The sequence below is a fragment of the Quercus robur genome, chromosome 4, assembly GCF_932294415.1.
Source record: "Quercus robur chromosome 4, dhQueRobu3.1, whole genome shotgun sequence".
Taxonomy (NCBI): domain Eukaryota; kingdom Viridiplantae; phylum Streptophyta; class Magnoliopsida; order Fagales; family Fagaceae; genus Quercus; species Quercus robur.
In genome coordinates this window covers 69,193,939-69,207,386 of record NC_065537.1, presented here as the reverse complement: position 1 = coordinate 69,207,386, position 13,448 = coordinate 69,193,939, and the positions used below count along the sequence as shown (strand labels likewise).

At 32.8% G+C, this 13,448-nt stretch overlaps 1 protein-coding gene across 22 annotated transcripts in view; it reads right to left on the bottom strand.

Annotated features, from left to right (window-relative positions):
• Positions 1-13,448, bottom strand: part of LOC126724202 (putative disease resistance protein RGA4) — a 213,346-nt gene that overhangs the window by 146,713 nt on the left and 53,185 nt on the right. For 5 of the 22 annotated variants that reach the window (XR_007654786.1, XR_007654789.1, XR_007654794.1 and 2 more), the window contains exons 2-3: positions 1,955-4,857; positions 1,468-1,530 (exon numbers count right to left, since the gene is read on the bottom strand). Coding sequence is in view for 1 of the 22 variants with exons in the window: in XM_050428634.1 (XP_050284591.1) it covers positions 1,982-4,792 (2,811 nt within the window). In the remaining 21 variants the exon portion in view is untranslated. The other 17 variants (XR_007654799.1, XR_007654798.1, XR_007654797.1 and 14 more) reach the window with 9 other exon arrangements.

The window sequence follows — 13,448 nt, the reverse complement described above, 5'->3', positions numbered from 1 at the left end:
AGAACAGTTATCCTTTTTTATTCTCCTAATAAATTGAAGAAATTATGCGTCTCATAAAGTTTTGATGGGAAATGATTACCACTGAGTTCTTGACCTGTTGCACAACTGCAGTTTTTGGATAGGGCTGAATTTTGTACCCCAAGCTTGTTCTTTGCCTCAGTTGGTTCTGCATAAGAAGTCAAATGACCAAAAATTTCTCCAAAATATGACGAACCTCAAAAGGCATCAAGAAGAAGGGCATATGTATATGATTGTCCATGAAAAATTGGAATTATAAGATAGACACATACCTGAATATATTATTTTCAGCAGATTCCGATAATCCACTTGCAATTCTGGGACATGTGGCACAATTGCAAGGCTTGAAAGTTTTGAAAAAAGTCTGAATTTTAAGTGCTGCATGAAAACTGAAAAGTCCAATGCCTGATAAGTTCTCCAAGATATATCAAAACAAGAATATTGGTGTTGGTTTCTTCATTAAAAGTCAAATACCTGAAGTGGTTAAAGATGCCATCAGATTCCAACTTCAATCCAATATTCTCTCCTACTCATGTTTGTTTGGACCCCACTGATTAAAAAACAACAGACGTTCTGCAGCCTCAAGTTTACAGGGACTTCACAACCAAATGCAGCAAGGACTATGGCTTCAGGAGGCAGAGAAAGTGACAAAATAACAAGCACTTGAAAAACCAAAAGTTCTTAAACTTGAGTGTAGCTCAGTAATTAACAACCTATTATTCAAGTAATAAAAAAATTAATTAGTAATTTTTATTGGCAGTAATATATATAATAAAATATCAATCCAATCTAACAATGAATTGTACACAACTAAACAAATTAGACCCTTCTCTAGTACTTGGATACACAGTATTATTTACATACATGATGGAAGTGTTAATCATTTGTTTTAGCACAAGAACCAAAAAGTAAAATACATGAAGTGTGCAACTATGCATTGAAAAATTAGAACTTTTCCATTTCTGGCAGGTTGCAGGAGAACAATGAGAAGGAAGAATTTTTTTTTAAAAAGGTGCAGGATTTTTCGTTTTGAAATACTTGGAGATTAAAGAAAGGCTGCAAGGGGCTGTTGGAGGTAGAGGAAGAGCCAAAAATCACCAAAAAAGTTATGATTGTGTGATGCTCTGGCCATTAGAAATCTAACATATAAAAACAGATTAAGAAGAAAGAAAATTGAAAGCACCAAAGGTTTTGTTTAAATGCACAACTTAGATAAATATTATCTCTAGATTTGTGAATGTCTATATTGGTAGACCTCAATCTTTGTTCTGCTTTTGACTAAAACGATGTCTCCAAAATTAAAAATTAAAAAAAAAAAAAAAATTCTGAGAAAAGAAAGAATTCATTCAGCAATTATCCCATCAAAAAAAGTAATTAAACCATTAGTTATTTTTTATAGATCAATAGTTCAAATGACCAAAAAAAAGGGGGAGTGAACCAATGAAATACCTGCAAAACAAGCTAATTCCCCCTCTGGAAGTGAACAAACCGACTCTAATTCTAAATCAGATTCTGCAACAATTAAGAAGCAACCATGCACTTAGGTACAAAGATATAAACCATTAGAATGAAAAGAAAGAGAGAAAAATGGGATGGATTACGTTATCCTAATTTTTCTTGTTAAAATAAGTCTGTGAACAAACCCACTCTGATTCTAACTCAGACTCTGCAATAATTAAGAAGCAACCATACACACATCATATTATCAACATGCTCTTAGGTACAAAGATATAAATTATTAGAATTAAAAGATTTTTTTTTTTTTTAAAAAGGGATGGATTACATTATCCTAATTTTTCTCGTTCAATTAACAGTTTATAGACAAGAAAAAGAAAAAAGATTGAAAAGAATGAAGTTGAATAGTTTTAGAAGTTGTTCAAAATATAAAAAGCAGTAGTTGAATTTGAATTTGGGATTATAAAAGATAGATGCATACCTGAATAAATTGTTTTTTCTTGTTGAATTATTTGGGACAATCTTCACTGTTTCCTTCGTGTAGCCGTAAGAGGGGACAACCACCAATAATTGGATTTTTCAGAGAGGGGGGAATCAGGGGTATGGAAGTCAGGTTAGGGCAACTGTCAATCTGTAATGTAGAAAGAGAAGGAGGAAATGATGGAAGTAAGAGATGGTGTGGCTCATTATCATCATCATCATCTGAATTCCTCCACCATCCCTTCAGTTTTGGGCATCTCCTTATATATAGAGAAGATAAGGATGGGAAGAATGGTGTTTTTGAAGAAGAAGAAGAAGAAGAAGAGGAAGCACCCAACACGTTACTAACACTGTCTTCATCTGAAATGTATTCAACTGCTCCCATTCCCCTAAGAGAGACATACTTGAGAAAAGGGAGTTGATTTAACGGTGGGAGGTGCTGCAATCTCCTATTCCAATGTAATTTAAAATGAACAAGATTAGTGAGAGAAGAGACCCAACTTGGAATTCTCACACCCCTATAATAAAACAATTCCAACGCTTTAAGATTTGGATGTGGCTGGAGCCCTTCCAGTGACATGTCATCATAACATTCAGTTTCTCCATCATCATAACTCCAATCTAATCGCAGCTGTTGAAGATGTTGTTTCTGCTTCATATTTGTGGCTTTACATTCCACCATGTCATCTTCTCCATGTCCCAAATTGCAAATCTCTAGACTTCCTCCCAAATTGCTCAGCTCCTTCAATTCACTTAGCCCACCACCAGACTCAGCCTGTTTTTTCTTATACCAACCATACGAGCAGGCCTTGGAACCCCCTTGCCTCACGACGAACCTCGTTAGTATCTCAAGAGAAGTAAGATGCCCAAGTCCAAGGGGCATATGCGTCAATTCGTAGCACCTACTAACGTCTAAATGCCTAAGATTGACCAACTTCTTAAGGCCCCGCGGTAACTCTTTAAGTGAACCACAAGAATAGAGTTTCAGCGTCCGTAAATTTAGCAGCTTGGTAATGGAATTAGGGAGAACCGCAATATGTTCATTTTCAGAAAGATCAAGATATCTTAAATGACTCAATTCCCCAATTGAATGGGGCACTACATGTAGCCCAAAACAACTCAAATCTAATGTGCGTAAATAATTGAGATTTGAAATAAATGCATCACAAGTTAAGTTACCCAACTTTCCCCCTACACTAGCTGCAAGAATTGTTCGTATCTTCCTTTTATTAGCCACGGGGATTGAAAATTGACTCGATGAATCCACTAGATCAAATGATACATGATGAACTTTTTCAATCACATTTTCCCCACTTGAATTTAATATGGCACTTTCCGTTCCAGACACAAGAATTGCAAGATCATGCATGAGATCATGCATCTTACATGATTCTATACTGCCCAAATAATCATTTTCTACATCTTGAAAAAACGATCTCCAAAGTAATTCCATAAAATATTTTCTTCCAATATCCACAAAACGTTGTCTTGGACCTTCTAACACAATAAAGCCTTGCGCTATCCAAAGATTAATGAGTGTATTTACATCAATCCTATAATCTTTTGGAAACAATCTACAATAACCAAAACATTGCTTCAAGTGTGACGGAAGGTGATCATAACTCAACTTAAGAGTTAATGAAATGTTATTTTCTTGTTGGCTTACTTTTGAGAGTTCATCTTCTAAAAAAGATTGCCACTCAATTTCAATGGTTTTACCATACAATAAGCTTCCTATTGTTCTTATAGCGAGAGGCACCCCAATACACTTTTCCACAATCTGTTTTCCTAGGGCTACTAAGTTTTCCGGCTCTTTACCTTCTTTAAATGCCATTTTAACAAATAATGACCAAGCCTTTTCTGGAGCTAAGCCTTTAAGTTCATGAGGTGAAGTTGTGCCAGTAATCTCTGCTACCTTCGAAGAGCAAGTAGTTACCACTATCCTACTTCCTATTGCCCCACCCATTAACAAATTTCTCAAGAGAAGCCATTTATTATTGTCCTCATTCCACAAATCGTCCAAGATAATCAAGTAATTTTTTCCATTAAGTTCTTCTCGAAGCTTATTTTGCAAGATCTCAAGGCTTCCTTCTTGCTTCTCCTCTGTCAACTGTTCCACAATTTCTTTAACAATCCGCTGTACATCAAAGATATCAGAGATACAAACCCAAAGTTTTATCTTAAACTTTGTTTGAACATCTTCATCATTGTATACCAGTTGAGCTAGTGTTGTCTTGCCCAATCCTCCGATACCAACAATTGGAATGATAGAAATATTCTCTTTAACACTGTCATCAAAAAGACGTTTCATAATCTCTTCCTTATCATGCTCTCTCCCAATAACTTCATCTTTGAGTACAAAAGAATAAGTTTCTCTGCCCCTATTCATGACTTGTGGCTCAACCAAGCTTTGACTAAAGTCATAAGCCTTCTTCTCTTTTTCAATGGCATTTAGTCTCTCACTAATTGCTTTTATTTCATGACCCATTTTAAGACTAAAAGCAAGCTGGTTTGAACTTGAAAAGAAAATGCGTACCTCCTTTTTCATTCTGTTTCCAGACATCACTTTTTGGCGCAAAACTTGGGTGGAGAAATCATCCAGCAAGTCATCAGCATCATGGAGGACATCTTTGAGCTTACTGAGCCAGTCTTTGATCTGATGGCTATGAGAACTCCGCTTTTCTGCATCCAGAAGCACAGCTTGGATCGTGGAGACTGTGCTCTTTAGATTTTCAATCTCAGTTTTGACACCAAAGGCCAGTTTGACCTCTTCAGCAATGAGAGAGCCCAGCACATTAATGACTTTCCCAGCAAGATCGAACAAAGCTCCTTCCGCCATAGTTTCTCTTTCTTTCAGGAATAGTAGATGGGTTTGTGGAGTAGTGAAAGTGATGAGAGAGATAGCTGCAATTGTTGCACTGTCCAGTTTATAAATATATACGAGGCTTAATTTACTTTAGAGTAATCTACCACTAATTAATGAAACGTTAATCAATGAGTTTCCATTAAATTAAGAGCGTTCTTGGCACGCAGGTCGTGGAGTTGGGGGCTAGTAGCAGTTGTCCTCAGTCCTTTTACAGACTGTTTAATTTTACTGATTACTGACATCTGAAAAGGTATGAAAAGATGTGTTTTCAACTTTCAACTCAAAAAAGAGCAGTCTTTACGCACAAGACGTGCTTCTCATCTGCATTTCTTGCTAACATCTGCGGTATGAAAAATGAAAAATGCCTCGAAAAGATTAAGTTTAAAATGTTTTCCAAATGTAAACATTTTCAATTGGAAATATTTTTAAATGTTTAGTGTGTGACGTAAAAACAATAAAATAAAGTTGGGCTCTCACCAGCTTGAGAAAATGATCCAAGTATTGATTTAGGAAATACTTTTAAAAAATTTATATGAAAAAAAAACAATTACTTTTTTTTATATTTTCATTAAAATGTAAGAAAACTTTTATAAAATTTTTATTAACAAAAAAAAACTTAAAATATCTGTTAATCAGACCTTTTATTTCATTTCATTTTATTTTGACTTAAGGCCGTCCAACAAATTTTGGGGACTCAAAAAAAACTTTATATAGAGTATTTTCTTATTTTTAAATATTAATTAAATAATATTTGTTTAATTTTTAATATATCTATTTTTTAATTTTTACTTTTTGAAATGCAAAATTATTAATTAAGTTTTTTTTTTCATTCAAATTCCGCCAAATTCCACTACCATTTCATTTTCGATTGATAAAGAAAATTTAACTTAAAAATTTTAAAACATAAAACAGTTGCAATTTTACTAAATAATGTGATTACTTTTATCACATAAATCAATAAATTAGTACTAACACGGTAACACAAAGCAAATTGTTCTAAATTCTTTTTTTTTTATTATTATGGTTTATATAGATATTGTGAGGTCAGAGAATTTGTGGTCTCGGTCCACTTTTCATTAGGGTCGAAGGCCCGTGCCAAGGAGAGTAGTTACCGAGGACAAGTATTAAAATACCCAATAGCCTAGGAATGCAATCGAGGATGACCATGTTCTCGGCATCCCAAGGCCTAAAAAGGAAGAACGACACGTCATCAAAGGCAGCCTCCAAAGCGCTCCCAGAAGAAAAGGCGAGTTGAATGGGACACGCACAGGGTTACAGTGTGGGATTGGTTCAAGGAGAAGACGTCACCTCCGCATTGAATGCGCCAACAAACGTCCTAGCCACATTGATGGAAAAAGACCCCTGAACAGTGTGGTTTCAGTTATTGCAACTAACAGAAAGTGGGGGGAGGCGGCTGATGGGACAGGCACTCAAGTAGGTATCTGCCTGGTCGACAGATTGAAGGTGAGGATCAACTCAGAAGGGTTATATAATGTAAAGGCTTATGCGTCAAAGATGGGCTGGAACGAGGGTACCCAAAAAAGAGAAAGGAATAATAAGAACATTAAGCTTCATGGACAAGATCCATGGATAACCTTAGTTCTCCTCTGTGCGTCCACCACGAGTACCATGACTAACCACTATCCGGTGACCAAGACCTAGCCTTTCAGCCCACGCTCTACAAATTTTATTATTTGTCCCTTTAACGTACGAACCCAAGACCAGTTTGGGATCGTTACAAATTGAATCTTTACAGATATCTAAATTTGATTAAAATTATTTTTATTAAATAAAGGACAATTAATGTAAATATATCTGACTAATATAAATTAAATAAACACATTTGAATAAATAAAAATGAAAATCAGTACAAATTTTTTTTGATAAATCAATAAATATTTAAAAATCATACTACTAATTAAAATATAAAAAATAATAGGTTAAATTCCACTAACATATTTTAAGATTTAGGCTAATACTAACTAAGTTCAAGACTTTTCAAAACTAGCCAGTTTGATCCTAAAGTTAACTTATTTCTAAACAGTTAGTTATTTTTTCTTGATTATTCACTAAATTGATTTTAAAAACAACATTAGTTAATTTTGAATAATTTTAAATTTTATCGGCATTAACTCAAATATGATAGGTGTAAATAAAATTTACCCAAAACAAAAACATAATAAAGGTGGGGTGATGTGATATCACATCAATCCACGGGATAGCTGCAGACTATATTGGGAATCCTATAAAAAAAAGCTACGGAGTATGGACCCTAGTGTTATAAAACAACAAAATAGGGACATATCCTACAAACTGTGAAAGTGTAAACGCATGTCATTTTTATTGTGTTTGGTTGGGGTGAATATAGGAGTGGTGAATTTAAGAGGATGGAAAATATAAAAAAGGAAAATGCTAAGAAAAATAGTGTTTTTTACTGTTTGGCAAGTTGAGGAAAATAGGAAAGGAGGAAGATCCGGGAGAAAATTTCCTCTCTTGGGCCCACAAATTTCATCCTCCCAAATTAGGAGGAAAAGCCTGAAGAGAAAATGCTCTCACAGTACTTTTACCATAATACCCCATTCTGGAATCAAGTAAAAAAAAAAAAAAAAAAGAAAGGAGAGAATGAGAGCGCTGGAGTCAAGTAAAAAAAAAAAAACAGAGAGAGAGAGAGAGCACTGGAGAAAGAAAAAGAAATGAAAGCGTCGGAGTCCAGTTAAAAATAAATAAATAAATAAAACAAAAAAAAACAGGGAGAGAGCTATGCTGAATGAGGAAGAGGATAAAAAAGGGGGGGGGGGGGGGGGGATACGGATAAGATAAAAGAAGGGGGATAGGGATAAGGAAGGACAATATGTGGAGGAGAAAAAAAAGAAAAAAAAAAGTATGGATGACATGAAGGCTGGGAAAATGGGAAATAATATAATAAATAAAAAATTTTAATTGAAAAATGTTACCACAATATTTTCATAATAAATTTTAAGTAATAGATTGTTATTAGTAAATATTGAGTAAAAAAATAATTTTAGTGATGGGTTCAAATTAGAACTATTAACAACTTTTCACATAAATTTTGTTGTGAAAGTATTGCGAAAAATGTTGTGGACGTAACACTTCTTATTGAAAAATATAATTGTTGGTAAATTTTATATTATTTAATTAGTACAAATAAATCTATTTCTTACATATTATGTAACAAGGGTATAATAGTCAATTTATATAAACTACATTTTCTATCCTCTCACTTTTCTTTTTAACCAAACAAAAGAGTTTTTCACCCTCCCACTTTTCTACCCTTCCAACCAAACACACACGAGGGAAAACTAAATATTTTCTATCCTCCCACTTTTCCATCCTCCCACTAATTTTCCATCATTTCACTTTTCCACTCCAACGAATGGGTTTATTCAAAATTTCAAAATAGGGTAATATGAATATATGATATATTCTGAATAATTTTTTTTTTAAAATGATACAATAATAAGCGTAGACGTGACAAATAAGTTGGGTTGGATTTGAGTTAGGTAAAAAATAAGTTTAGGTTATGAACGGTTTATTTTAAACGTGTTTGGAATAGGTTGGGTTAGGATTAAGTTCAAGTCATTCCATATTTTTATATATGATTTTTTTTTTTTTTTTTGTGGAAAATATGTATTTGTCATTTGGTTAGAGCACACTAGAGGGTGTAAACACCCCTCAGTTGCTATTTACAACCTAGAATATCATAAACTCACTCCATCCAGATTTGTGAACATAAAAAAATTTGCAACCTATGAAATGTAAGGTTGCGCATTTCATAGGTTGTAAAGAAAATAAATAATATTTTAATCTTGTGGTTGTGAGTAAAGAGAAAAAGAGAGTGAAGGGAGAGTACTTTTATTATTTTATTAGATAGCTTATATTATTTTATTGGGTTGTGTGTAAAAATAAAAACTGAAATATAAGGTAAGTTATAAAATGAGTTGGAAAAATAAATAAAGTGATGTTTAAGGATGCAAAATAGGTTTTTTTTTTTTTTTTTTTTTTTTTTTTTTTTTTTTTCATCCCCGGATGCTAATGCTCTTAGAGCACTTATATCAGTCAATGAATAATAACATAAGGGTCACTTTTGCATATCTAACTCAAAAGATCACTATTAATTCATATAAACTTGTGTAAATTTGTATTGTTACTCATGGTTACCATTAACATGCAAATATATATTTTAATACTTCTTTACTCATAAATACTTTTTTTTTTTTTTTTTTATGAACTGGAAAGATTTTAAACATATATAAAAAAATAAATAGGGAGAGATAATTTGATAGAGTAATAAAAAATTAATAAGAAATAATATTTTAATGAAATGTAGTATAAAATAAATAATTTAATGTAAGCGTATTTGAAAAGTAGTTGTATAAAATAGACAAATTAGATTCTTTATGTTAAAATAGACAAAAAATTTTGCACAAGTTGATGTGAATGCTCTTAATTCAATATTATTCAAAATATGGCAAATGCAAACATATAGGCAACTTAGGTAAATAACACAATATTATGAGTTCAACCAAAAGTTCAACGTCGTAAATGTAATGAGATTTTGTTGTTGCCGTAGAAAAAATACTCTAAAGACATTGAACTTTTGGTTGAACTCATAATATTGTGTTATTTAAGATTTTGAGACCATACAATTTTACATGTCTTTATTATAATATATATTTTATTAAAATTAAATTATGTTCTACATTTAAACCCTCTATTAGATTTTATTTTTTGGTTGTTGAGGAAAAGGTAAAAATCTGAGCACATCTTGTTTTATTTAAATTATGTAATATATGGTTCCGTATATGAACACAATCAAAATAAAATGCCTATGTTGAAATATATAAGTCCATAGATAAACACAATCCTAGTAAAAACTTATTAATAACTACTATAATTATCAAGAAAAAAAGTTTCATATTTAGACCAAAGGAAAAAAAAAAATGTGAGAAAAATGAAAATCTTATTATGTTTTTATTTTATTTTTTGAGACACACACAATCTCATACACGTGAGGTATAGGGAATTGAGTTTTAACACAAAAGCAAGTTACAAACTCCATTTAAAAGTCATGTTAACTTTTAAAAGAGGGTGAGACAAATTATATTACTTAGAATAATTTGATGATAACTTATAAAATTATTTTATCTTAAACATTCATGTGCATTGCATTGGTAGCAACAAGTACAAATATAAAAGTTCCTTAGCAATTAGCTGTGTGTTGGTGCTTTTTATACCCCATCTCCATTCTAAATGGTCCAAATGATAATAAGTGAGTTTCTCAAAAATCGGGAGTATAGAGTCTGACCTGGGAGCAGATAGGGTACTTTTATGGTCACGCTCAAGTAGGAAAGCCACATTGATCGCCCCCCTCTACCTTTTTTTTTTACCCAAAAAAAAAAAAGATTATAAAAGTAAAACATATATACTAAACATGTTTATGTTGGGTTAGGGTTTTTTTTTTTTTAATATATTTTTTAAGAGCTAAATTACAATTCACACGTTTTCACTTTGTCTAAAAATTTAATGTAATATGTTAATTTCAATTTCGTCTTTCAATTTAGTCATCTAACTTTTAAATTTATTCAATGTTGTCCTCTTATTGTGGTCGACAGAATCATGTCGTTAGTGTCCCCTAAAATGACATAATTTTGATTTTTTAATTTAATATATTACAAAAATTTGGAAAATAAATATCTAAAAAACCAAAATGGAAAAAGGATTTAAACAAAAAGATTACACCAGAACACAAACAAATACACATTAAAAAAAAATTATCCAACCAAAACTTTCTATGCAAAAATGAAGAAGAAAAAAAAGTGTAGAATTGACATCGAAGCTGAGAGGCTTCAATTATGATTCACAAATTTTAATTACGTCTGTAATTTTTTAATTAAAAAAAGGGGAGGAAAGAAGAAAGAAATAAAGAAATATTATATTTTAATCATACCGTAGTTCACGGATTATATCTATACTACCTATAATATGATTTTTTTATTTGGACTGAACTTTTACGTGGTTCAGAAATACTCTTAAACCTTACGTTTAATAGGTAAAAAACTTGAGGACAACTTAATAAAAATATATCTCCGACTCCACTTAAAATGCCTACAAAATAATACTCTCCTATTAATCCATGTTTTCAAAATAAACTTATACCAAATGTGGGGCCAGAGGGCTTATGACCCGGCCCACATTCCATTAGGACCCAAGGCCCGTGTCAAGGAAAGTAGTTGCCGAGGACAAGTAGTGAAAGACCAAATAGCCTAGAGATGCAATCGAGGATGACCTTGTCCTCGGCATCCCAAGACTTCAAAGGGAAGAACAACATGTCTTCAAAGGCAGCCTCCAAAGCGCCCCCAAAAGAAAAGGCGAGTAGAATGAGGCTCACATGGGGGTACGGAGTGGGAGTGGTTCAAGGAAAAGACGTCACCTCCACATTGAATGCGCCCACAAACGTCTTAGCCATATTGATGGGAAAAAACTCCTGAACAGTGTGGTTTCGGTTATTGCAACTAACAGAAAGTAGGGAAAAGCGGCTGATGGGACAGGTACTCGAATAGGTACCTACCTGATCAACAGATGGAGGGTCAGGATCAACCGAGAAGGGCTATATAATGTAAATGCTTATGCGCCAAAAAGAGAGGCCAAAAAACCAGGGTACCCAAAAGAGGGAGAGGAAGAATAAGAACGTTAAGCTTCATGGACAAGATTCACGGACAACCTTAGCTCGTCTCTGCGTGTCCACCATGAGTACCATGATTAACTACCGTCCGGTGACCAAGACCTAGCATTCCAAGCCCACGCTCTACAAATTATATTGTTTGGGTCATTGACGTGCGAACCTAACATCATTTTGGGGTCATTACAAGTTGAGTCCTTACACCAAATTTTTAAAATAAAAAATAAAAAAAATTATGGCACCAGACAAAAAAAAAAAACCTCATTACACACGCAAAGTATGTGTGATAAGGCTAGTTTATAATAGGTACTTCAATATATATATATATATATATATACACACACATATATATTAGGCTTTACTAGGGGCGTAGCCAGGAATTCATAGTTGGGGGGCCAAATTGCAATATTGATAGAAATATCATAATTCATAAATTTATAAATAAAAAATTATCAACTTTGATATATTGTCATATTCTTAAATATTAATGGGAGTACAAAAGGCAGTATATTTTACCATACACATATACAAAAATTTGCATACTATTATTTTAAGCACCATCAACCCATCATTATCCATAATACTGAAAATTTTCTTATTTTTTAATGAATTATTTAGCTCCTAATTTCAAATAAAAAAATGATGATATTGAAAGAGATAATATATTATCATATAGTAATACAACAAATTGAACAACTTAATAAACAAAGCATATTCATAAAACTAAATGACCATTATCATATATATAAAAAGCATAAATCTAAATGCCCATATGATGTTGAAGAAACAAACAAACCTAAAATACTAAGACACAAGAAGAAGCTGGAATTGGGAAGAGAGTTAATGTGTTTAGAGCAATCAACAATGAGAGTAAAGAAACATGGGCAGTGTAGGCTTGTATCAGCAAGAGAAAAAGTAGTACATATTACTTCTATTTTCTTTGCGAATCCCGTAGGTGGCTTCTTGAGACTGAGAATGATGAAAAAAAGAGTAAATTTTTGTTTGAAAATGAGTGGTAAAAGATGATACTTTGAGAGTGTGGATTATTGTCTATTGGATATTTGGATTGTCAACAAATCATTTGGACAATTGGGAGAGCTAACTAGTATTTTATTTGAGGACTTTGGGTTATCTATTGGACTAAGGGTCTGTTTGGATTGAACTTATTTTTGCTGAAATTGAAAACTGAAAACACTGTAACAAAATAATTTTTAAATGTGTGAATAATGCCGTAGACCCATTTTTAATATTTTTAAATACATAAACAGTGGATACACTGTGTAAACAGTGCATGTACTGTTTATAAACAGTAAATTTTGTCTCTAAAATCAACATAAGCGGCTTTCTAGAAGAGAAAAACGCAGAATGGAAACGCAGAAAACGCGAAATCTAAACCTCACCTAAACAGAGATCCTAGAAAAAATTTGGAGGGCCGGTCATTATTTTCTAGAGGCCATAGCCTTTTACTTATTTTTTGCTATCAAACTCATAGCCTAACAGTAGAAGAAATCAAAATGGGGGGTGGGGCCAAGGGACAATGTAGCTCCGCCCCTGGCCCGCTTTACTTTAGAGTAATCTACTGCATACTAATATTATGTTGTTGACGATATTATTTTAATTAACGGTGGTAGTACTAATTGCCTAATTAAACATTCCAATGTTTTTGTACGAAAAGGAGCATTTTTGGCACGTAGGTCGTAGAGTCGGGGCTAGCTAGTTGTCTTAACTCCTGAGGCCTTAAACATTGTTTAATTCTACTGATTACCGACACCTAATAAAGGTTTGAAAAGATGTGTTTTCAACTTTAACTCAAAACGAGTTGTCATGCACAAATGTGCTTCTTCTCATCTAAACTTTGTACTTCTTGCTCACAAAAGGTATGAAAAATAAAAAAAATATCTCAAAAAATTATCACTTTCTTTGTTGAGT